The 26,386-nt window shown below is 40.6% G+C and overlaps 1 protein-coding gene across 15 annotated transcripts in view; it reads right to left on the bottom strand.

Annotated features, from left to right (window-relative positions):
- Positions 1-26,386, bottom strand: part of LOC122548888 (focal adhesion kinase 1) — a 511,554-nt gene that overhangs the window by 74,533 nt on the left and 410,635 nt on the right. Inside the window, exon 1 of one of the 15 annotated variants that reach the window (XM_087986666.1) lies at positions 17,920-18,156. The exons of the other annotated variants lie outside the window; for them this stretch is intronic. Coding sequence (XP_087842792.1) covers positions 17,920-17,993 — 74 coding nt within the window. The 5' untranslated portion in view covers positions 17,994-18,156. Of the gene's footprint in view, positions 1-17,919; positions 18,157-26,386 lie in introns of those variants that run through there. 15 annotated transcript variants of the gene reach the window in all.

Here is a 26,386-nt window from a genome sequence, read left to right as displayed (position 1 = left end):
GCCATTTAACTATTAATGGTAAGGCTGCAATTTAAAAAAAAACTTATTGGAGCTTTACGAGGATCAGAACAGTGCGACCATTTTCTCCATTTACACCCTCTCGAAAACTTTTAGTATCTTAAAGAACTCCATCAGATCAATTATTCAATGTCTTTTTTTTTCCCTGAAGAAAGCTGTACAGCCTCTATTAGTCTTTTCTGATTAGTGAACCTTGTCAGTCAGTTCTGGTAACATTCTGATAAATCTAATTTGCCATTCTCCATTGCCTCTAGAGCCTTTGTATAATATGAAAATCATAAAAGTATTATAAGCATGGCATTACCAAGGTTCAATATCTCTATTTTTCAATTCAATCAATTTAGGAATGAATTCCTAGTACTTGGTTTAATATTTTAATGGCCATATTAATTTAAATCACAAATGTGTGATTTGTGAAACATACCTTATGATCCTTTTGCTCTATTACACAATTTATATTCCTTCTTATTCAAGCATCATGTGACCTCCATTCCAACAAAACACACCATCTCACAACACTGAAATTAATTTGCCAATAGGCCCATTTGCCTTTATTTTGTTGCATTCTTCCTTTGTGTTGTCGAAATATCACCACCCCCGCTCCCCCTTCCACCACCACTCTAATTTTGGTGTTATATGCATTGAAACTAATAGCAAGAGTAGGCTATTCAGTTCTTTAAGGAGGAGAAAGTGAGGACTGCAGATGCTGGAGACCAGAGTTGAAAAATGTGGTGCTGGAAAAACACAGCAGGCCAGGCAACATCCGAGGAGCAGGAGAATCGACGTTTCGGGCATAAGAGGAAGGCCTCCTAAAGAAGGGCTTATGCCCGAAACGTCGTATTCAGTTCTTTAAGCCTACTTTGCCATTTAATATGATCATGGCTAATCCTCGATCTCAATGCAATATTCATGCTTTCTCACCAAATCATTTGATGCCTTTAATATCTAAACATTTATCAATCTCTTTCTTGAATACATTCAGTCATTGGTCTCTACAGTCTTCTGCAGTAGAGAATTCCACAGGTTCACTACTCTTCATGTGAAGAAAGGTTTCCTCACCTCAGTCCTAAACAGTTTACCCTATATTCTGAGACAGTGATCTCTGGTTCTAAACTCCCAACCTATTAGAACTTCATCCATTTCAACCAGACCCCCTCTCATCCTTCTAAACTTGATCGAATACAGGCATGGTCTCACCAACCTCTCCTCACAGGAAAGTTCTGTCACCCCCAGCATCAGCGCAGTGAACCCATGCTACACTCCCTCAATGCATGTACCTTCTGAGAGAAGGTGAGCAGAACTGCATACAATATTGCAGATGTGGACTCAGCAACGCCTGGTATAACTGCAGTAAGACATCCCTACTTCTAAATTCAAATCCTCTGGCAATGAAGGAAAACACACATTTGCCTCGTCAATTGCTTGTTGCGCCTGTCTACTTTCATGGATTCTTTCTGAAGGACGGTTATATCTTACTTGAAATGTTAACTCTGTTTCTGTCTCCATACATGCCGCCTGAGCTGCTGGGTTTCTCTAGCGCTTTCTGTTTTTATTTGTTTATTTGTCAATAGTGGCTGGTTTGTTCTTGTTTCATTTTTAGAGGAACACTTTTCTCTGGAACTCTACCATTTCCATTTAAAATGATTACCATTTTAAATATATCACTGTTCTTTCTCTTTTTCTGCCAGTGTTCTCCACCATTTTCCTTCCCTAGGTTCACTCTCAATTCCCCAAGATTAACTTTTTGTCAAATTTCCTACTTTCATCTTTGTTTTATCTATGGAGTCATTAAGAGAGCTCTTTGCAGTTTTAATTTCACTCACAAGTATATAAACATGCTATTGTATGGCTGATAGCAATCTCATTTTTATGCTTAAATAAGAATGACAAATAATTTGTGAGAAAGTCATGCAGTTCTGTGTCACAGAAACTAAAAGTTAATACCTCTGGTTACATAACCAATAATTACAGGTAATTTCACAATCCATCAGTTTTATACTTTGGCTCATGCTCACTACCAGGCAAAGCACTGGGGCCTCACTTACAACAAATTATTCTGCATGCATTAGGAATAAATATGAAACAAAGAGTCACATTTGTTTCACTGAGTTCCTTCTTTCCAATGAGCCAAGTAGAGGTTGCACTTTAAAATAATTGGCCAATTTATTTGGCCTGACATACAATCTTGAGATTTGACCAAACTGTGCTCAATATAGCCTTGGCCTTTAAGGTCAATGCTCAGTTCGTCCCTAATGACAAGCAGTCCAAATACACAAATGAAAATTAACTTAGCGGCTAGTGTATGAGAGAATTTCCAGCATTGATTGGCACTTGCTTACACATTCTCAGTCTTGCCTTGAGAGTGAAGCAAAGTTGGTGGCAGACTGGACATGGTGGTCTAGTAGTCACAGCGAAGACACAGTAACTCAAAACTTGGACTAATGATCCAGTAACACAGTTCAAACCCCACCATGGCAGCTGGGGGAATTTAAATTCCGTTAACTAGTTAAAGCATATTTTACTTATTTAAAGGAGGATAAGCAATGGCAAGCAGAAGATTGCTAGATTTTCTTAAACACTCATCTGGTTAACTAATGGCCTTGAGGAAAGGAAATCTGTTGCACAAACTTAATCAGGCCATATGTGACCACAGTCAGTCAACAGCCCTCTGGAATGATTTAGCAAACCAATAAGGCTGTTCACCAGCTAGTCCAGGCAGTTTGGGATGGGTAATACATGCTAGCTATTCTATTGATGCTCAGAGCCCACTTAAAAAAATTAAGGTCTGAAGCATTATTAATTAATAGTTTTATAAAAACATGTGTTGTGTATGTGTTGTCTGAATTAACAAGGACACAAGTTATATTATGAATTGTACCATAAAATATTGAATTTTACCTAAACCTGAAACAATAGCAGGTGAAAGAGGATTAACGTGTCCATTATTTAAATCACTGGCCATCTAGAAAGGAAAATCAATTATATGAGACCTTTCATGGTCGCAGGACATCACAATCAGATGATGTAATTTTGATGTTTAGTCACTATTACAACATTAGACAAATTTTTTGAGGATGTAACTATGAAGTTGGACGAGGGAAATCCAGTAGATGTAGTGTACCTGGACTTTCAGAAAGCTTTTGATAAAGTCCCACATAGGAGGTTAGTGAGTAAAATTAGGGTGCATGGTATTGGGGGCAAAGTACTAGATTGGATTGAAAACTGGTTGGCTAATAGGAAACAAAGGGTAGTGATAAACGGCTCCATTTCGGAATGGCAGGCAGTGACCAGTGGGGTACCGCAGGGATCCGTGCTGGGACCGCAGCTTTTTATAATATATGTTAATGATATAGAAGATGGTATCAGCAATAACATTAGCAAATTTGCTGATGATACAAAGCTGGGTGGCAGGGTGAAAAGTGATGAGGATGTTAGGAGATTACAGGGTGACCTGGACAAGTTAGGTGAGATGGCAGATGCAGTTTAATGTGGATAAATGTATGGTTATCCACTTTGGTAGCAAGAGCAGGAAGGCAGACTACTACCTCAATGGAATCAATTTATGTAAAGGGGCAGTACAGAGAGATCTGGGTGTTCTTGTACACCAGTCAATGAAGGCAAGCATGCAGGTACAGCAGGTAGTGAAGAAGGTTAATAGCATGCTGGCCTTCATAACAAGAGGAATTGAGTATAGAAGCAAAGAGGTGCTTCTGCAGCTGTACAGGGCCCTGGTGAGACCACACCTGGAGTACTGTGTGCAGTTCTGGTCTCCAAATTTGAGAAAAGACATTCTGGCTATTGAGGGAGTGCAGCGTAGGTTCACGAGGTCACTTACTGGAATGGCGGGATTACCTTACACTGAAAGACTGAAGTGACTGGGCTTGTATACCCTTGAGTTTCGAAGATTGAGAGGGGATCTGATTGAGACGTATAAGATTATGAAAGGATTGGATACTCTGGCAGTAGGAAACATATTTCCACTGATGGGTGAGTGCCGAACCAGAGGACACAGCTTAAAAATACGGGGAAGACCATTTAGGACAGAGCTCAGGAGAAACTTCTTCACCCAGAGAGTGGTGGCTGTGTGGAATGCTCTGCCCCAGAGGGCAGTGGAGGCCCAATCTCTGGATTCATTTAAGAAGGAGTTGGATAGAGCTCTCAAAGATAGTGGAATCAAGGGTTATGGAGATAAGGCAGGAACAGGATACTGATTAGGAATGATCAGCCATGATTATATTGAATGGCGGTGCAGGCTCGAAGGGCTGAATGGCCTACTCCAGCACCTATTGTCTATTGTCGATTATCTAAACTTGATGGAGTTAGAAGGATGAGGGGGGAATCTAATTGAAACACACAGCATACTGAATGACCTGGACAGAGTAGGTGTAAGAAAGCTGTCTCCATTGGTTGGAGAGACTAGGACCCAAGGGCACAGCCTTAGACTAAAGGAAAGAATTTTTAGAATTAAGATAAGGAGAAACTTCTTCAGCCAGAGAGTGGTGAATCTATGGAATTCATTGCCATAGAAGGCTGCGGAGGCCAGGTCACTGAATACATTTAAGGCTGAGATAGATAGATTCTTATGTATCAAGGGAATTAAGGGTTACAGGGAGAAAGTGGGCGAATGGCATTGCAAAACATATCTGCCATGATTGAATGGAGGAACAGACCCAATGGGCTGAATGGCCTAATTTCTGCTCCTATATTTTATGGTCAATTAATAGTTAAGCTCATTGTCTACTGGAGGGCTGGAGGGATGAATGTCAGTCAGGCTATCATAAACCTTGCTCTTTAAATAACACTGTGGGATTTTCCAGGACACTTGACAGCAAAGACAGAGCCTGGATTTAACATCTTATCTAAATATCCAATTTATATCTGAACATTAACACCTCAACTATTTGCAGTGTAGACAGGTGTTACAAGATATTGTAATTCCCTGTAATTCTGTACCATGCTACTGTTTGGTTTGATTTGATATATTGTCATCACATGTACCTAAGTACATGTGAAAAATGGACAGATCATAGCAAACAAGAACATACAGATCATAGGGTGTTTAGAAAGACTGACGCATACAGATTACAATTGCACAGGAGGTGTACAAAGCAAGATCAACATGATTTGAAGTTAGAGACTCCATTCATTGCTCTAATAATAGCAGGGAAGAAGCTATTCTTGAACCTGCTGGTGTGTGTGTTCAAGTTTCTGTACCTTCTGCCTCACAAAGGAGGGAGTAGGAGAATCTTACCGGGGGGGGGGGGGTTTGATGGTGGTGGCAAGGAGTATAAATGGAGTCCATGGATGAGGTTGGTGTCCGTGATGGCCTGGACTGTGTACACAACCTTCTGTAGTTTCTTATGCTCGTGGACAGAGCAGTTGCTGTACGAGGCCACTAAACACTGGGATAGTATGCTTTCGATGATGCATCTGTAAAAGCTGGTGAGGGTCCTTATGACATGCTGAATGTCCTAAGCCACCTGAAGAAGAGGCATTATTGTGCCCTCTTTACCGCCGTATGTACATGGGAAGTCCAGGGCAGGTTGTCAGCTATCATCACTCAGACGAACTTGACACTCTCGACCTTCTTCACTTCAGCTCTGAAATAACTGTCGGAGGCTGGTGTCACATCAACAAGTGACCCTTCATTTACTTGTGCACAGTACACTGGTGAGTCATTCCCGAGGAGATTCTAAATCTCTAGTTAATATTGGTCAGCCAGGACTTTCCTGACTGGCCCAGGTTAACAAATCCAATCAAGGAACACGTGGTTAATGAGGTCCACCAATTCCTATCACTACAGCTCTGTTGATGTAGTTGAGGGTGTGTCCTCCTCCTTTCTTCCTGAAGTCAATGTTTTGCCAGCATTGAGAGGGAGGTTGTTATCATTGCATCACGACACCAAGCCTTCTATCTCCTGAAGTTGAGATCAGTTTTTCATTTGTGTGATAACAGCCCAAGCTTTAATTGATCAGAATGGGAAAGATGCTTCTAAACTGCAGGACAATGAGTCGTTTCACATTTACTTTGATGATGGAGAATATGGAGCATCTGAACTCATTTAACAAAAAACTGCAGGAATGCAAACAGGAAGTGACAGTACACCATGGCACTATTTCAGCCTTTAAGTTTAAGCTCAAATTGTGGATGAAACAACATTCCCACACACATTTCTCACCTTAAGATCGATGGGAGTCACTGCCAGTGCATTAATGGGAAAAGACACATTTGTACAATGTTCACGCTCATGGGAAAAGGGCAGAAAAGTGGACTTGAGGAGTGTTAGATCAGCCATGTTCCTATTGAATACAGGAGCTGCAGAGGGGCTGAACGACTCACTCTTGTTCCTTACAATCTTATGTTCAATTTTCTATCAAATAATGATAATTAAGTAAAATTGTTGAACTGAGAAATTCATTTCAAAACCAATTCAGAAACTATTAAAAAAACCTGCAATTTTGAGCATACCACATCAGTGTGTGCTTTCAAATCTGGCAGATGGACACACCATTGTTCTGCCATTCTCACATTCTGATCACTTAATCAACATGTTTTTCCACCAGCACTCTATACCTCACCACCCCCACACCACCACCATCCCCTAACCTACTGCATAAATGCTGTTCCCTCCACACCACTTCAGCTCCAATGAACAGTCACCTAGATATCTAAACGTTGGCTTGCTCTCTCTCTCTCTCTGTAAAGTATGCTGCCTGATATGCTGTGATCTCAGTTTGTTGTTTTCAGTACAGATTCCAGCATCTGCAGTAATTTGCTCCTATATCAGTGTGAGAGATATACTTCAGGGGCTTCAAATGGAAATTACTAATGAGCAGTGTAAAACATATGTTTTCTAATATTGGGCTGTCAGAATATTGGGGTATTGAGAATGAAAAGACCTGGTGCAGGTTGGGCAAGTAATCTTGGTACTGAGGAGACGTTATTGAAGCTTTTGTTTCCCATTGTCTCGTGTGACTGTTCTGTTGATAAAGAGGGTTTGGATTTACTGAGGCTGCACTAAATAGACCACCTTGTGTGAGGTGCTCCCAAGTGTCAGTGGTAGTGTTGAAACTGTTCAGTTAGATTTAAGGGTGCCCTTGAAGATCTAAACTCAGTTAAGTACTAGTAAGGTTTGTTTTTGTTGCTAATCAATTAACTTTTGGTGAATGTGATTGCAAAAGCAAGATAGTATATGGTGGGACTGTTCTAATATGTGTTAAACACCGGCAAATGTAAATGATCACAGAGTCATATACTACAGAAGATAGGCCCTTCTGCTTATCAAGTCTATACCCATTAATCCATACTAATGCCATTTTCCAGCCCTGGCCCATAGTCTTCAACGTTATGACATTTCAGTGCTCACTCAAGTACTGAGATTTCTTGTGTCTACTATCCTTCCAGACAGTGCATTCTAGATTCCAATCACCCACTAAATGAAAAAAACTTCTCAAATCCCCTTGTGCCCTTCACCTTAAAATTATGATCCCTTATTATTGAACTTTCAACAGAACTGCTGCTTTCTATCCACCCAGTCCATTTCCCTGACAAACCTGTACACCTCTATTGGGTTCCTCCTCAACCATTTCTGCTCCAAAGAAAATAACCTGAGCTTACCCAGTCTCTCTTCATATCTCAGATCCTTCATTCTAGGCAAAACCCTTCAGTTCAACCCCATCCTTCCTATAGTGCAGTGACAAGAACTGTACACAGAACTTCAGCTGTAGCCTATCCAAAGTCCTGTAAACCTTTAACATAACCTCACTGTTCTTACAAACTATTCCTTGACTGACAAGGGCAAGCGCTCGGACGCCATTAGCCATGCGGCTAGTGTAGCCACCATCCCCATGGTGACTGATGACATCACTTCCGCCCCCCCATCATAGCCACTTCCACAGCTACTTCCGCCCTTCACAATTCCTTGAATGCCTCATCTTCTGCCTCGGAACACTTCAAACCCAGGACATCAATGTGGACTCACCAGTTTCCTCATTTTCCCTTCCCCCACCTCACCCCAGTTCCAAACTTCCAACTCAGCACCGTCCCCATGACCTGTCCTACCGGCCTATCTTCTTTTCCACCTATCCATTCCACCCTCCTCTCTGACCTATCACCTTCATCCCACCCCCATCCAACCATTGTGCTCTTTGTTACCTTCCCTCACCCTTGTCCCTGACCTATCACCTTCATCCCCACCCCCAATCACCTATTATACTCTATGCTACTTTCTCTCCACCCCCACCCTCCTCTCATTTATCTCGCCACCCTTCAGGCACTCTCCCTGTAATCCTGATGAAGGGCTTTTGCCCAAAACGGCGATTTTTCTGCTCCTCGGATGCTGCCTGAACTGTTGTGCTTTTCCAGCACCACTCTACTCCAGAATCTGGTTTCCAGCATCTGCAGTCATTGTTTTAACCTACCTGACAAGGGCAAGTGTCTTCTTAATTACCTATTAACCTGCTGCCTTCAGGAATCTATGGACGAACACCCCAAGATCCCGCTGTTCTTCTAAGCTTTCTACTGTCCTGCCACATCATGGTGAAGGTCATAAACAAATGAACAGAAGCTTATTGACGATTTTTGACCTTTGAAGTGGAGGATTTTGTGTAGCATTCAATTTGAGTCAGTGAGAGGAGTCAACATGGAGAATAAAGCTAAAGGAGGAAAGGAGGGGTAAAGTTTGCAAAGACGAAGCAATGCAAGATAAGTAGAGACTAGTTATTCTGACCAAGATGAGTGATGACAAAACAGGGTAGATTTTGTGTAATCCTCTGAGTAATAATTTTCCAAGGCAACTTATGATACATAAAAATGTAGACAGACACAGGAAAATGTATTCAAAATAAATTGATTTAAAAAATTATTTAAAAAGGATTCACATTTTTTGATCATTGGAATCTCTTTTGGGGTAGAAGTGACCTGTACAAGGAGGATGGATTGCACCTAAATTGGAAGGGGACTAATATACTGGCAGGGAAATTTGCTAGAACTGCTTAAGAAGATTTAAACTAATAAGGTGGGGGGGGGGGGGGGGTAGGAGGTGGGACCCAGGGTGATAGTGAGGAAAGGGATCGATCTGAGACGGGTACAGCTGAGAACAGAAGTGAGTCAAACAGTCAGGGCAGGCAGGGACAAGGTAGGGCTAATAAACTAAACTGCATTTATTTCAATGCAAGGAGCCTAACAGGGAAGGCAGACGAACTCAGGGACTGGGATATCTTGGCAATTACAGAAACATGGCTCAGGGATGGGCAGGACTGGCAGCTTAACGTTCCAGGATACAAATGCTACAGGAAGGACAGAAAGGGAGGCAAGAGAGAAGGGGGAGTGGCATTTTTGATAAGGGATAGCATTACAGCTGTGCTGAGGGAGGATATTCCTGGAAATACATCCAGGAAAGTTATTTGAGTGGAACTGAGAAATAAGAAAGGGATGATCACCTTATTGGGATTGTATTAAAGACCCCAAATAGTCAGAGGGAAATTGAGAAACAAACTTGTAAGGAGATCTCAGCTATCTGTAAGAATAATAGGGTAGTTATGGTAGGGGATTTTAACTTTCCAAACAGCGACTGGGACTGCCATAGTGTTAAAGGTTTAGATGGAGAGGAATTTCTGAAGTGTGTACAAGACAGTTTTCTGATTCAGTATGTGGATGTACCTACTAGAGAAGGTGCAAAATTTGACCTACTCTTGGGTAATAAGGCAGGGCAGGTGACTGAGGTGTCAGTGAGGGAGCAGCTACCATAATTCTATTCATTTTAAAACAGTGACGGAAAAGGATAGACCAGATCTAAAAGTTGAAGTTCTAAATTGGAGAAAGGCCAATTTTGACAGTATTAGGCAAGAACATTTGAAAGCTGATTGGAGGCAGATGTTCGCAGGTAAAGGGACGGGTGGGAAATGGGAAGCCTTCAGAAATGAGATAACAAGAATCCAGGGAAAGTATATTCTTGTCAGGGTGAAAGGGAAGGCTGGTAGGTATAGGGAATGCTGGATGACTAAAGAAATTGAGGATTTGGTTAAGAAAAAACAAGGAAGCATATGAAGGTATAGATAAGATAGATCGAGTGAATCCTTAGAAGAGTATAAAGGAAGTAGGAGTATACTTAAGAGAGAAATCAGGAGGACAAAAAGGGGACATGAGATAGCTTTGGCAAATAGAATTAAGGAGAATCCAAAGGGATTTTACAAATATATTAAGGACAAAAGGGTAACTAGGGAGAGAATAGAGCCCCTCAAAGATCAGCGAGGCGGCCTTTGTGTGGAGCCACAGAAAATGGGGGAGATACTAAATGAATATTTTGCATCAGTATTTATTGTGGAAAAGGATATGGAAGATATAGACTGTAGGGAAATAGATGGTGACATTTTGCAAAATGTCCAGATTACAGAGGAGAAGTGCTGGATGTCTTGAAATGCATAAAGGTGGATAAATCCCCATGACCTGATCAGGTGTACCAGAGAACTCTGTGGGAAGCCAGAGAAGTGATTGCTGGGCCTCTTGCTGAGATATTTGTATCATTGATAGTCACAGGTGAGGTGCCAGAAGACTGGAGGTTGGCAAACGTGGTGCCACTGTTTAAGAAGGGCGGTAAAGACAAGCCAGGGAACTATAGACCGGTGAGCCTGACCTCAGTGATGGACAAGTTGTTGGAAGGAATCCTGAGGAATAGGATGTACATGTATTTGGAAAGGCAAGGACTGATTAGGGATAGTCAACATGGCTTTGTGCGTATGAAATCATGTCTCACAAACTTGACTAAGTTTTTTGATGAAGTAACAAAGAAGATTGATGAGGGCAGAGCAGTAGATGTGATCTATATGGACTTCAGTAAGGCGTTCGACAAGGTTCCCCGTGGGAGACTGATTAGCAAGGTTAGATCTCATGGAATACAGGGAGAACTAGCCATTTGGATACAGAACTGGCTCAAAGGTAGAAGACAGAGGATGGTGCTGGAGGGTTGTTTTTCAGACTGGAGGCCTGTGAGCAGTGGAGTGCCATAAGGATCGGTGCTGGGTCCTCTACTTTTTGTCATTTACATAAGAGGTACAGTTAATAAGTTTGCAGATGACACCAAAATTGGAGGTGTAGTGGACAGCGAAGAGGGTTACCTCAGATTACAACAGGTAGCACAGTGTTCCGCACTGTGGGCGGCACGGTGGCACAGTGGTCAGCACTGATGCCTCACAGCGCCAGAGACCCGGGTTCAATTCCCGCCTCAGGCGACTGACTGTGTGGAGTTTGCATGTTCTCCCCGTGTCTGCGTGAGTTTCCTCTGGGTGCTCCGGTTTCCTCCCACAGTCCAAAGATGTGCAGGTCAGGTGAATTGGCCATGCTAAATTGCCCATAGTGTTAGGTAAGGGGTAAATGTAGGGGTATGGTTGGGTTGCGCTTCGGCGGGGCGGTGTGGACTTGTTGGGCCGAAGAGCCTGTTTCCACACTGTAAGTAATCTAACAGGATCTGGATCAGATGGGCTGAGAAGTGGCAGATGGAGTTTAATTCAGATAAATGCGGAGTGCTGCATTTTGGGAAAGCAAATCTTAGTAAGACTTATACACTTAATGGTAAGGTCCTAGGGAGTTTTGCTGAACAGAGACACCTTGGAGTGCAGATTCATAGCTCCTTGAAAGTGGAGTCGCAGGTAGATAGGATAGTGAAGAAGGCGTTTGGTATGCTTTCCTTTATTGGTCAGAGTATTGAGTACACGAGTTGGGAGATCATGTTGCGGTTGTACATAACATTGGTTAGGCCACTGTTGGAATATTGCATGCAATTCTGGTCTCCTTCCTATCGGAAAGATGTTGTAAAACTTGAAAGGGTTCAGAAAAGATTTACAACAATGTTGCCAGGGTTGGAGGATTTGAGCTGCAGGGAGTGCCTGAACAGGCTGGGGCTGTTTTCCCTGGAGCGTCGGAGGCTGAGGGGTAACCTTATAGAGGTTTACAAAATTATGCGGGGCATGGATAGAGTAAATAGGAAAAGTCTTTTCCCTGGGGTCAGAGAGTCCAGAACTACAGGGCATAGGTTTAGGGTCAGAGGGGAAAGATATAAAAGAGACCTAAGGGGCATCTTTTTCACAGAGGGTGCTACATGTTTAGAACGAGCTGCCAGAGGAAGTGATAGAAGCTGGTACAATTGCAACATTTAAGAGCATTTGGACGGGTATAAACATAGGAAGGGTTTGGAGGGATATGGGCTGGGTGCTGGCAGGTGGGACTAGATTGGGTTGGGATATCTGGTTGGCATGGACGGGTTGGACCGAAGGGTCTGTTTCCATGCTGTACGTCTCTATGACTCTAAGACAAGGATAAGATGATTTCATATAATATAAAATAAAACTAATAAAGGGAATCATTCCTCTGTACAGAAATATGATAAATTACATTGTGGCTGTTAATTGACAGCTAAGTTCTAACATTTAAATTAGAATTTTAAAAATTAGATTTGCTTGAGGATACAAGTATACTTAAAATAGGGACTATTTTAATATGCATCATTTAACTTTGCCCACATGGAAACTACATAACAAAAATGGTACAAAAGAAACTGCAACTGAGATCTCCTTCAAATGGCAATGCTGTTTCTTTTCAATTTTACATTAGTAGACAAATGTACCAGTATTTTATATCCAATCTATTTAATTTAATTCCAACTTTGACGTATACCGAAATGCTTACTTGCTGGGATTCAGTCTAATATAATTAACTGGGAAAGTGTATTTGGTTGAAGTCGCACAGTTAATACGACCATAAGACCATATAGTAGATTCAAAGTAAGTATGTGTTGTGTTGTTATGATCCCAGCTGATGTTATTATCGGATTCCAAGTCAGATTCCGGAATAGATTTGACTTGACAGATTTTTTTTCATTTCATGAGAAAATTTCATTTCATTCACTGAAACACAACTATTCTGTGCCACAGATTTGGTTTCAACTAAAGTGGAAGTTCATTACACTAAATAAAAGAAGATAAAATAGACATTGTTAAAAATCACACAACACCAAGCGCTTCTCCGAAAGCTATTGCTTCCAAATAAACCTGTTGGACTATAACTTGGTGTTGTGTGACTTTTAACTTTGCACACTCCTGTCCAACACTGGCATCTCCAAATCATGACAATTTACATTAACACAACTCAAAAGTTTTGAAAATATAAAGGCATCTATCCCAACATCACCCCTTTATGATATTCAACTACCAGAGAAATTTAATCTATTTGACCCATAAAAATCCAGACAGATATTTCTGTATAGTACTGCATAGATACAGGTGCTGTCTTTATGATGACAGGTTGAACCAAAACCTTGCAACAAGACATAAAAGATTGTATGGTGCTATTACAAAAAGCAAAGAGCTTATCCCTACTTACTTTGCTAATATTTATCCCTCAATCTGTATCCCCAATAAAAATTACTTGAGCATTATCACATTGTCTCTGTGCGAAGATTTGTAGCTCGGGTGCTTGTTGATGATGTCGCCTAGCCAGGGGACGAAACGTTTGCAACAAAAACTTCCAGCTCGGCGAACAGAACCACAACAACATTGTCTCTTGTGGAAACCAGCTGCCATATTTTCCTCAGTATAATTGTACACTTCAAAAATATTTCATTGTCTATAAAGCATTTTGAGACATCATGAAGACGTCACTGGGACTCATGGCAATTTCAAGCCCATAACCATTCAAATTGGAGAAGAATCTGTGAAGGTGCCAACAATTTTGAGCATCTCCAACAGGCCCAGGCGGAGGCCAAGCACAAATAGTTGAAGAAACATGCATAACTCCAAGCATCAATACCACCCCCTTCAGGAAACACACCCGTCCCATCTATAGCAGGGTTTGTGGATCCTGTATTGGGCCATTTAGTTACCTCAAGACCCACAACAATGGAATGGAGGAAAATCATTTTCAATCTTTAGGGACTATCATGAGAAGTTGTCTAAATTGTATGACTTAGAGAGAGAAGATGGTTTTATAAAACAGAATTTTTTTTGAGGATATAAATTGTAGGATAGGTAAAGGGAAGCTTGTAAACCCAATTAATTTAGATTCCTAAAGGGCATTCATTATGCCACACAAAACATTAATACACAAGATGAGTGCTCATGAAGTATGGGCATAGATAAAGAACTGCTAAAGAACAAGAAGCAGGGAGTACAAGTTAAATGCGACAATTTCAAGTTGGCAGATTATAACTAGTGGAGTGCCACAAGGGTCTCGACTCATTACAGATTATATTAATCATGTAATTGAAGAAATAGATAGCAATATATCTAAGTGTGTTAACAATATAAAGCTAATTGGTAACGTAAGTTGTCAAAGAACAACAAAAAGACCAGCAAGAGATATAGACAACCTAAATAAGTGGGCATCAAGGTATGATGGGGAGAAGTGAGAAGTTACTTACTTTGGAAATAAGAATTGAAAATAAAGAGAATATTTTAAAGGTTTTTTGAAAATTCACAGTATATAGGCATTACTGGCTCAGCCAACATTTATTGCTCATCCCTAACATTTAAAAGTCAACCACATTGCTGTGGTCTGAAGTGATATGTAGTCCAGACCAGGAAAAATGGCAATTTCCTTTCCTACAGGACATTAGTGAATCAGATAGGTTTTTCCTGACAACCAACAATAATTTCACAGTCATCATTAGACTCTTAACTCCAGGTTATTTTAAAAGTTCAGTTCAAATTCCACCATCTGACTTGACATGATTTGAACTCAGTCCCTAGAACATTACCTGAATCTCTATATTACTAGCCCTGCGACAATACCCCTAGACCACTACCTTCCTTGCCAGAACAGCTGTAGAACACAGAAATGTTAATGTTCAGAGAGACTTAGGTGCATTCATCAAGAAAAAGTTAGCAGGCAGATACAGGAAGCTGTTGGCAAAGGAAATGGCATGTTGGCCCTGATTGCAAGGAGAATGGATTGCAGAAACAAGAAAATTTTGTTACATTGTACAAGGCATTGGAGAAACCACATCTGGAATACTGTACACAGTTACGGTATTCATACTTAAAGAAAGATATACTTGTATTTGAGTTCTACAATTTACTAGGGTTTGCTAGATTGGTGCTGAGGATGAGAAAATCGTCTTATAATGAGTGGCTGACTAAATTGGGTCTATAATATCTTGAGTTTATGTGACATATGATCCAACTGAAAGATTCAAAATTCTGAAGGGGCGCAACATGGCAGACATAGGAGGTTGTTTCTTTTATTGGGGAGTTTAAAGCATAACTTCAGGATAAAGGGCCTATCAGTAAAGAAGGAGATGACAGGATTGCGAATTTTTTGAATTTTCCATTTTTGAATATTTCAAGGCTTGAATAATCTCGCAGGTAATCAAAAGTGATTGGTAAAATGGAATTAAGGCAGCAAATCAGCCATAATCATACTGAACAGTGGAGCAGGCTCAACAGCCTACATGGTCTACTCTTGTTTCTGTTTGTTATGAAAGATATTGAGAAAATCTTAAAAACACTTACAATTTGCAATGTTTACTCATTTAAAATATAATTTCATTAAAAAAAATTTCAAAAATTTCAAATAAGTTAGCAGGATGTCCTCATTGGGGATGAGTGAAGAATTAAGGCACACTATTTATTAAAGGGCTGCCAATTTAAGATAGAGATGAGGAGGACTTTTGGTTCTCTCAGATGGTTGAGTGCCACTGGAACAGTGCCTTCCAAAGAATGGTAGACATGAAATCACTGAATAATTTTAAAGCAGAGGTAGATTCTTCACTAACAATGGAGTCAAACGGCATTGGGGGTAGACAGGAATGTGAATAAGTCCATAACCAGATCAACTATGAGGAGCCAAATTGTCTACTCCTGCTTCTAATTTCTATGCTTGTAACAACTTCATGGTAACCTTGACACAGAATAAAGATCACCAAATCTAATGGGACAAAACAGACATTGGGGTTTAGATTGCATATTCAGCATTAAAAATGTCCGACTTTATCCAATCAATTTTCTTTTCAATTGGGATGTCAAATGGTGCTTGCAAATAACTATCCACCCAAATTACACGTCACACAATAAAATGTTCAGTATCAAATCTTAGCTTAAAGTATGGCAGCAATAGACAATATACTGTCAGATATCTGATATCTGCTTTGCACGAGTCTCCTTCCAACAGTGCTCTGCAAATGATATTGCTGCTACTGGCAACTTACCATGGCCAAAATCAGCAACATATGAACACACTGAGATGTATTCCTGAATGAGACAATTGATGATTTATCAAGTCACAATTTATTTAAATAAGGGAGCCATTTCAAAATTAAGCTGTAAAATTTGTTAATTCAACTAAAACAATCAGCTGCCTTATCAAAACATTTAAAACTCTATCTATATTTGATCAGAAACTTACTTGCTCATTTACATTATTGCTGCAAAAATGATCAGTAAGCGTGCTAAGAGGACTCTGCGTTTGTATTGCATTAATCATCTTGAATTTATCTCACAAGATAATTAAATAGCACCCTAATGCAATTTAGGATAATTATTCTGAAAGTGACCGCAGTATATTTCAGGCAGAAACTTTAAATACTTGAATTCTTAATAAGGGGAGTTTGAGTCTGAACATGAAACTTCACTATATTTGGAGACCCCAGCTCTCACTGAGAAAGCTTTATTAATCAAGTAGAATAATAAATAGAACGTTGCTTGACAGTAGTATACTTCATCTTAAGGAAGAGACATCACAAGTGTAGCCAGACTTCACAATACAGGCTGTTATGCTACAATTTGCGTGTCATTAACACAAATTCACTGTAACGTGATTGACAAATTGAAGATACTGTTTCTAATGCATGTTGCCTGTAACGCGATTATACTGCTAACACATTAAGCGCTGTTTCTAAGATGCCATTTTTCTATAATGCAGGGTTGCACAAGAGTGCAACTATCGCGTTATAGATGAACTACCTGTAATGCACTACCTCTAAGCCACAAAATACAATGCTCAATTTTCAGCATCAGAAAGTGAGTGAGATGCAAGGTGGGAAAGGAAAAATGAGGTTATGGGGCTGTGAAGTTTGTAATGGAGTCTGCAAGAGACCAGCTGAGGGAAATGAGGAGATTAGGTGTTGAATTACAGGGAGACCGCCGTATCCATGGGTCCAGTTACTGCGGTTTCAGTTACTCGCGGTTCGAACATATTAATTTGAACATTCCAGAACCAGGAACTAGGGGGCTACCGGGGAGGTAAATTTCCCATCTAAATGAATGGGTTCACTACTAACTGCGGTTTCGGCATCTGCGGTAGGTCATGGAAATGTATACCCCACCGGTGTGGGGGGGGACAACTATACCGGGGTTTTAATCAAGATAAAATTAAGGGAAAATTTAAGGCAAAATCTAAATATTCAGCTATTTCAAATTAGATCAATTTGCACTTTTTGCACAAATACTAAAATGCAATGTACTGTAAAATCAGCACAGCTTTGAAATTTGTAAAGTTTCACTTCGCCAAAAAGTTAAATTGAATTATCCAATCTTTAAGCTCTGATTTTTCCCTTCAATAGATTACCTTTACTCCTCAAACTTGACAATCACAACACTTTTGATGACACTAAATGCAAATCTGTGGTATTTTCTCAACAGGAAGACACAAATATCTTGCAAAAATACTAAAAAAAACCTACTTGATTCCAAAAAATAAAACACAAATCTTTACCCACATATCCTACCTGCTGAACTAAGCTTAATGTCTAGTTTTAAGATACATAACAGCAACATTTCTATTCAGCTAGCAAGTTTCTCAAATCAATGCAGCAATTTTGTTTTTTAAGAAAACATTTTTAAAAGCATTTTAGGTCACAAATATGACTGAACAATGCTACATAGTCTGATCTAGATATGTCAATAAATTACTTACTTAGAGTTTGTGAACTGTGCTTCATGCTTATCGAAGAGTTGCTTCACTTTACGCTTCCACTGCATTATCAGCATTTTAAACAAAATTCCACAGGTCGAGAAAAGTAATGCAAAGTAAATTAACCAATTTAGGATTTCAGAGAAGTTGTTTTGGGAATCTTTATGTTGTCATTGGAGAAGTAAATGTCTCACTTGAAAAATGCTTCCAAGGAAGTTAAAGCTTTTCAGCACTGCTGCATGATATAAGCTGATGGCAAGAAAAAAATCTGGTAAGCAGTTAAGTGACAGCCACATGCATTACTACTCACCAAACCCATTATGATGAAACAGGATGTGCTGGCAGCTGGCAGAATGACTCATTTTAGTGGAAAATTATTTGTTAAAGATATGCAAGTTAACAGCCCCAAACATATCCAAGTGCTGACTCTAATCTTAACTCCAAGCAATGCCTAAATAACAGCTCATCCAAATAAAATTATTGTTTTTCTTTTACTGTGGAAAACAGTTGCAAAACTGCACTATTTACATATGGACTACATCACAGAAACAAGCCATTCAACCCAATTGGTCTGTGCCAGTGTTTATATTCCACATGAACTTCATGTCAAGTCTCTTCATTTAATATGTAGGTAACACTCAGCTTGAGCTACTGATGAATAATCTATTTTGAATTAGCAAAACCTATTAGTAAATTTTTTGCAATTTTTGCTGAGAATCAAAGTGGCTTTCAAGAATTACTTTAAGATAGAACAACAGTTCAGAATGTTGGTTGATGTGTAACATTCTGGGTAGCGGATAAGAACAAAATTCATAATTTATACAGGCAGGAGTAGGCTAATTGGTCCTTTCAGCCTGTTCCGCCATTCAATATGATCAAGGCTGATCATCCAACCAGAACCCTCTTTCTCCCCACTCTTGATTCCTTTTGCTACTTCAACTTCTAAAATGACCATCATATTCATTCAATTCAAACCATATTTTTGGTAATGGAGCTACAACATTATTCTTAATTCTCACTGTATAAATATTTTGTGTGAGAATGGAGATAATGTATTTTTTATGGTCATTTACTGTTATTCCACTTTTAGCTGTTCTTCAGTATTGAACAAGCTGACCCAGTGATATGTGATTCACCTTTCACAATGCTATACTGAAGTATATATTAAGGATATGTATCAGCATAGCTCCAAGGTGTCTTGCCTCTAATGATCCCTCTTTTTCTTCTGGAAGGTAGCGATCGTAGAACAATTATGATGGCATAGTGTATGAATGACCATCTCATTATTGCCATGAACCATTCATCAGCCTTCTATTCTCTTAGTGAAAAAATATAGTGTGCAATGAGCAAATGTTTTCCAGCCAGACCATTTATCATAAGATAATTATGGCTGCACCTTTCAAAGGTGATTATGTATTGCACAGATTGGGAGCAGTCCTTTCCATGTCCTAAGGTGATATTCAGATCTCTACAACGCTTGCCTTTCTTTGGGTTGCTAGTGTCAAAGCATGTGTCAAAGCATGTTCTTTAACATTTCAGTTTTGTCCCTATGACGCAAGAAGTTCTGTTTGAACTTGATTCATTAAAAAAACTCATATTATAAAAACAGTTGGAATTAGCAACAAGGACAAGCTTCCCAAATAATGTTACATTAATCAATCTAAATTCAGTTGTACTGAGTCTACTTTCTCGAAAGACTTTAGTTAATGAATAACAATAACTGCTTGATCCTCAATATACTATGTTTTTTTTAAAACAGAAATTTCTTGCATCAAGCTTTTTTTCTGTTTTTTGCAACGGAGCAGTACCACAACAGCATGCATTTTAAGTTGAAACATCTTACTAAATCATGGAAACAAATTTTGCCTTGTGAGCTTTTTAATTGCAGTGATTAAAAAATGCAATTTCTACTTTTGGAGATCAGAAGTCATCAAGCTTCACATATTCCCTTTTAGTACATAAGATCAAACAGACTGTACTACGCAGAGCAGAATCTACCTCACTAAATCAGGGAATTTCCAGTTTTGACACATCATCATTTACGTGCTCTGCAGTCTCTGATTCCACAACTTCTAGAGAAGACTTCTGCATCAGTCATATCTTAGCAGAATTCAATGCTACCACCCACCAAAACATACAGATCAAATTCTGCCTCACCCAAATACCAGGAATCTAGTCACTGCCCTTCTTGACTGTGACTGGATTATTATATTCTAAAGCTATTGCTCAAACTTTGTTGTGAAGGTTCATAATATAAAATGGAGCGAAAATGGACTTTTAATTTTTTTTTAGTTCTGACCTTTTTTTTCCACAGGCCTTTTCAGCTAAATGAACAATAGACCACTTGGAGTCAATTGCTAGGATGTTTGTTGATTTGAGTTGGGCAACCACCAGCAGTCCAGGTTGGAGAACAAGTCCTGAGATGCCTAGAAGTCGGTGAGAAGGTGAAGGCTGTGGTATATCAGAGGTAATGGTTTCCTACAAATCTATTGAAGAGATGAGTCTAAGGAAACCACGTTAAGTAATTGAGAGTTGAGTAAGGTTGTTTTATGTATCTGGGAGATGACCTAAAGAAAATAGTGAATGCATCGAAATCGACCAGAAGAAAATAGATTACAGCCAAGCTAGCTGAACAAGAAGCTTTAGTATAGAGACGGGTGTGACTCTTCAGTGAGGTTCAAGTGCTGATAAGGGCATTGTTGGGATAAAAGGGATGAATCTTTCTTTTTGATGCTTGTAAAGAAATTGCTCCACTAATTCTTGTCTCACTAAATAAAATCTGTTTCTTCTGTGTAATTTCTTTTCGTTAAAAGTACACTTGCGAATATGTAAGTGACTGACTTTCATGGTAAATAAAAAGAAAAATAAAACATTTTCAATTAAGCCAGTTATTACGCTGGGATCTGGCATATCCAGTATTTCCATCAGCTGTCATCATAATTGTGCATAGCATTTAACACAGTGGAGATTATTTAAAACAAAAACGATGAAGTGTCTGCTTCTCAGCGGAATAATTGCTTCTTGTTTTGTTTCTTAATGCTTTGAATAATGTATCTTCCAGCTCCTGAACCAAAATAAGTGTAATGGGTTATATTAAATTGACAGCTAACAACTAAAGACCATTTCACCCAACTGGTCTATGTCAGCATTTAAATTTTACACAAGTCTCTTTCCACCCATCTTCACTTAATTTCAATATAACCTATTATTCCTTTCTCCCTGATGCAATTATCAAGCTTTCCCTTAAATGTACCTATGCAGTTTGCCTCAGCTATGGTTTGTGGTACCGAGTCTCACGTTCTTGCCATTTTTTGGATTAAAGTAAAAACAAAGTCAGCAGGTCTGACAACATCTGTGGAGAAGGAAACAGAGTTGACTTTGAGTCCAAAATATGGTTTTACTTTGGAACTCAAACTTCAGAAGAAAAGTTACATTGGCCTCGAAAGGTTAACTCTCTCCACAGATGCTGCAGGCCTGTTGAGTTTATCCATTACTTTCAGCTTTTATTACAGATCTCCAGCATCTGCAGTATTTGGTTTCTCTTTGGATAAAGAGGTTTCTTTTGACAAAACATTGAGAGAGCTAATAAAGGCAACCAGCACTATAAAAGACACTACGTTCTTGTATCACATTCTCATTCAAGGATCGTAACATTTTCAAAAGCAGTTTGCATCAATTCAAAATTTATGCATTTCTGTTGCCATGAGTGTCTGCATTTTCCTTTTATAGCCAAAGCAACAGCTCAAGGCGCTATTTTTTTTCTTTTTACCATTGCTCATCTCCCCTCCTTTGTGTGTATGAAGTTGATCAGACATAGTATGATGAAAAAGTCCAGACGCATTGCTGTACATTCAAACAGATGCTCTGATAATAAACCAGTGACACTATTACTCTGTATTTTCACCATACAGCTCATTACTATCAAGGTTGTATCTTAATTTCCAGCAGCATGGTAATTCATTTGATGTTTCAAAGTTCTCTATGGTCAGCTCACTAGCTTTGAACAGATGGTTACCAAGCAGGATTTGATATCTCTTACAATTACCGATCAGTGGTGCTGGAAGAGCACAGCAATTCAGGCAGCATCCGAGGACAGGCAAAATCGACGTTTCGGGCAAAAGCCCTTCATCAGGAATAAAGGCAGAGAGCCTGAAGCATGGAGAGATAAGCTAGAGGAGGGTGGGGGTGGGGAGAGAGTAGCATAGAGTACAATAGGTCAGTGGGGAAGGAGATGAAGGTGATAGGTCAGGGAGGAGAGGGTGGAGTGGATAGGTGGAAAAGGAGCTGGGCAGGTCGGACAAGTCTGGACAAGTCAGGGGATCGTGTTGCTGGAGGTTAGAAACTAGGATGAGGTGGGGGAAGGGGAAATGAGGAAACTGTTGAAGTCCACATTGATGCCCTGGGGTTGAAGTGTTCCGAGGCGGAAGATGAGGCGTTCTTCTTCCATGCGTCTGGTGGTGAGGGAGCGGCGGTGAAGGAGGCCCAGGACCTCCATATCCTCGGCAGAGTGGGAGGGGGAGTTGAAATGTTGAGCCACGGGGCGAGTTGGTTGATTGGTGCGGGTGTCTCGGAGATATTCCCTAAAGCGCTCTGCTAGGAGGCGCCCAGTCTCCCCAATGTAGAGGAGACCGCATCGGGAGCAATGGATACAATAAATGATATCAGTGGATGTGCAGGTAAAACTTTGATGGATGTGGAAGGCTTCTTTAGGGCCTTGGATAGAGGTGAGGGAGGCGGTGTGGACACAGGCTTTACAGTTCCTGCGGTGGCAGGGGAAAGTGCCAGGATGGAAGGGTGTGTCGTAGGGGGCGTGGACCTGACCAGGTAGTCACGGAGGGAATGGTCTTTGCGGAAGGCGGAGAGGGGTGGGGAGGGAAATATATCCCTGGTGGTGGGGTCTGTTTGGAGGTGGCGGAAATGTCGGCGGATGATTTGGTTTATGCGAAGGTTGGTCGGGTGGAAGGTGAGCACCAGGGGCGTTCTGTCCTTGTTGCGGTTGGGTCTGAGGGCGAAGGTGCGGGATGTGGACGAGATGCGTTGGAGGGCATCTTTAACCACGTGGGAAGGGAAATTGCGGTCTCTAAAGAAGGAGGCCATCTGGTGTGTTCTATGGTGGAACTGCTCCTCCTGGGAGCAGATACGGCGGAGGCGGAGGAATTGGGAATACGGGATGGCATTTTTGCAAGAGGTAGGGTGGGAAGAGGTGTAATCCAGGTAGCTGTGGGAGTCGGTGGGTTTGTGGAAAATGTCAGTGTCAAGTCGGTCGTCACTGATGGAGATGGAGAGGTACCTCGTCTCTTACGATTAGCCCATCTAATCAGTGCTTCATTAACAACAGTCATCAGGCTTTCATTTCTTACACCTCATTATTTGCCCAGTCTTTCAACATGTGCGACTTGCTTTTCAAATTAATAGAAATCAGAGATTTGTGATACTTTACAACTAACTTTTGAATCCCAAATCCAATCAAACTATTCAAAGTATCTACTTGCTCCTAAAGCAAGTCACAATGTATTTTTGATTCAGATTTCTCCTCAACCACAGTTTAAAAAATGCAAATGGAAATTGGGTTAAACTGATGTTGAAGGGCAATAAACGCTGAGCCCAATCAAATTGAGGGGTGAAATCATGGTGGCTCAGTGGTTAGTATTGCTGCCTCATAGCACCAGGGACCTGGGTTTGATTCCATCCTTGGGTGACTGGCTGTGTGCAATTTGCACGTTTTTACAAACGGTGAGGATATAGGGCAGAAAGAAGCGAATGCTGCTGGGAAGGGTAAGTTTTCCCACTTAAAAAGGGACTTACCGCGGGAGCCTGGCCTCCATTTTTACAGAGTGGTGAGGAGAGAGGGTGGAGAGAAGCGAGGGCTGTCAGGAAGGGAGAGCACAAGAACCGTTTTTAAAGGAGCAGCAGAGGGAGAGGCCACAGCGAGGAGCAGAAGGCTGTCAGGTATATATTTAGGCAGCAGCTGAATCCCGAGATGCTACACATATAGTGTCCCACCCGCTCTCCTCCTCAAACCAAAAAAAATAACTTCCGTGTGTTGCTAAGGTAAGGCGTTTCAATTGATATTTCTTGTATATTGTGTGATTGATTAAAAGTTTACTGTTAGCTGGTTAGTTGAATAAGACTATAGAGAAGCACTAGAAATTATTTAACTCAAATTTGTATAAATTAATTAAATAAGTAGAGATGGCTGGACAGGTGATGTGCTGTAGTTTTATGATGTGGGAGCTGGTTGATCCTATTGTGAACGATTGCTGGAAGAACTCCGGGTCAGAATTGATGATCTGGTATCTGAGCTTCAAACATTGTGCCACATCCGGTAGGGGGATAGTTACCTGGACGCTTTGTTTCAGGAGGCAATCACACCTGATAGATTAAGTAATTCAAATTCAGTTAGTGATCAGGGACAACAGGGTGTGACTGTAAGTGAGGCAGGTAGGGGGATTCTGGGTTCAGGAGTGGAAGACACTCAGCCCTTGACCTTGTCCAACAGGTACGAGATTCTTGCTCCCTGTATGGATGAGGAAAAGGGGTATGGATAGGATAAGCCAGCTGACCATGGCATCATGGTGCAGGCCATTCAAGAGGGGGGAGCAAAAAAACAAGCCGTTGTTATAGGAGATTCTATAATTAGGGAGACAGATAGTATCCTTTGCGAGCTGGATCAGGAGTCTCGCATGGTGTCTTGCCTGTCCCGTGCCAGGGTGCAGGATATCCCCGACCGGCTTGAAAGGATACTGGAGCAGGAGGGAGAAGATCCAGCTGTGGTCCACATTGGCACTAACAACATAGACAAGGCTAGGAAGTAGGACCTGTTTGGGGAATATCAAGCACTAGGAAGAAAATTGAAGAGCCAATCCTTTGGGATCATAATCTCTGGATTACTGCCCAAGCCATGTGCTAATTAGCATAGGGATAAGAAAATTAGGAAAGTAAATATGTGGCTAAGAGATTGGTGTGGGAAAGAGGGATTTCATTTCAAGAGACATTAGTATTCAGGAAACGTATCAAAGAAAAAGACACAGCCGATAAAGTGGCCAACAGCAGTGGGAAATCAGAACATTAGGAAGCCTATAAAAATAAACAGAGGATAACAAAGAGAGAAATAAGAAAGGAGTGGATCAAATATGAAGGCAGGCTTGCCAGTAGTACTAGAAATGATAATCAAAGTTACTTTCAATACATAAGAAAAAAATGAGAGGTAAAGGTAGACATTGGGCCACTCCAAACTGATGCAGGAAGGCTAGTGATGGGAGATAAGGAAATAGCTGAAGAACTTAACAAGTATTTTGCGTCAGTCTTCGCAGTGGATGACATGAGTAATATCCCAACAATTAAGGAGAGTTGGGGGCAGAGTTGAGTATGGTAGCCATTACAAAAGAGAAAGTGCTAGAAAAACTAAAAGGTCTAAAAATTGATAAATCTCCTGGTCCCGATGGGCTACATCCGAGAGTCCTGAGGGAGGTGGCTGAGGAAATAGCGGAGGTGTTGTTTGTGATCTTTCAAAAGTCACTGGAGTCAGGGAAAGTCCCAGATAATTAGAAAATTAATTACCGCTTGTTCAAGAAAGGGTTGAGACAAAAGATGGACAATTATAGGCCCATTAGCCTAACCTTGGTTGTTGGTAAAATTCCAAAATCCATCATTAAGGATGAGATTTCTAAATTTTTATAAGTGCTGTGTCAGATTAGAACAAGTCAGCATGGATTTAGTAAGGGGAGGTCGTGCCTGACAAACCTGTTAGAATTTTTGAAGAGGGAGCAAGTAGGTTAGACCAGGGAAATCCAGTGGATGTTATCCATCTAGACTCCAAAAGGCCTCTGAAAAGGTGCCTCATGGGAGGCTGCTAAGTGAGATGAAGGCCCATGGTGTTCAAGATGAGCTATTGGCATGTATTGAGGATTAGCTGTCTGATAGAAGGCAAAGAGTTGGGATAAAAGGTTCTTTTTCGGAATGGCAGCCGGTGACTAGTGGTGTCCCGCAGTGTTCAGTGATGGGGCCGCAACTTTATATATTAATGATCTGGATGAAGGGACTGGGGGCATTCTGATGAAGTTTGCCGATGACACAAAGTTAGATGGATAGGCAGGTAGTACTGAGGAGGTGGGGAGGCTGCAGAAAGATTTAGACAGTTTAGGAGAGTGGTCCAGGAAATGGCTGATGAAATTCAACGTGAGCAAATGTGAGGTCTTGGAAAAAATAATACAGGCATGGACTATTTTCTAAATGAGGAGAAAATTCATAAAGCCGAAGTACAAAGGGAGGTGGGAGTGTTAGTCCAGGATTCTCTAAAGGTTAACTTGCAAGTTGAGTCTGTGATTAAGAAAGCAAATGTAATGTCATTTATCTCAAAGAGGGTTGGAATATAAAAGCAGCGATGTGCTGAGACTTTATAAAGCTCTAGTTAGGCTCTATTTCGAATACTGTGTCCAATTTTGGGCCCCACACCTCAGAAAGGACATAC

This window comes from Chiloscyllium plagiosum, unplaced genomic scaffold, assembly GCF_037043375.1.
Source record: "Chiloscyllium plagiosum isolate Xiang-an unplaced genomic scaffold, Cpla_swu_hap1 HiC_scaffold_4, whole genome shotgun sequence".
Classification (NCBI taxonomy): domain Eukaryota; kingdom Metazoa; phylum Chordata; class Chondrichthyes; order Orectolobiformes; family Hemiscylliidae; genus Chiloscyllium; species Chiloscyllium plagiosum.
This window is presented reverse-complemented; position numbering and strand designations above follow the sequence as displayed.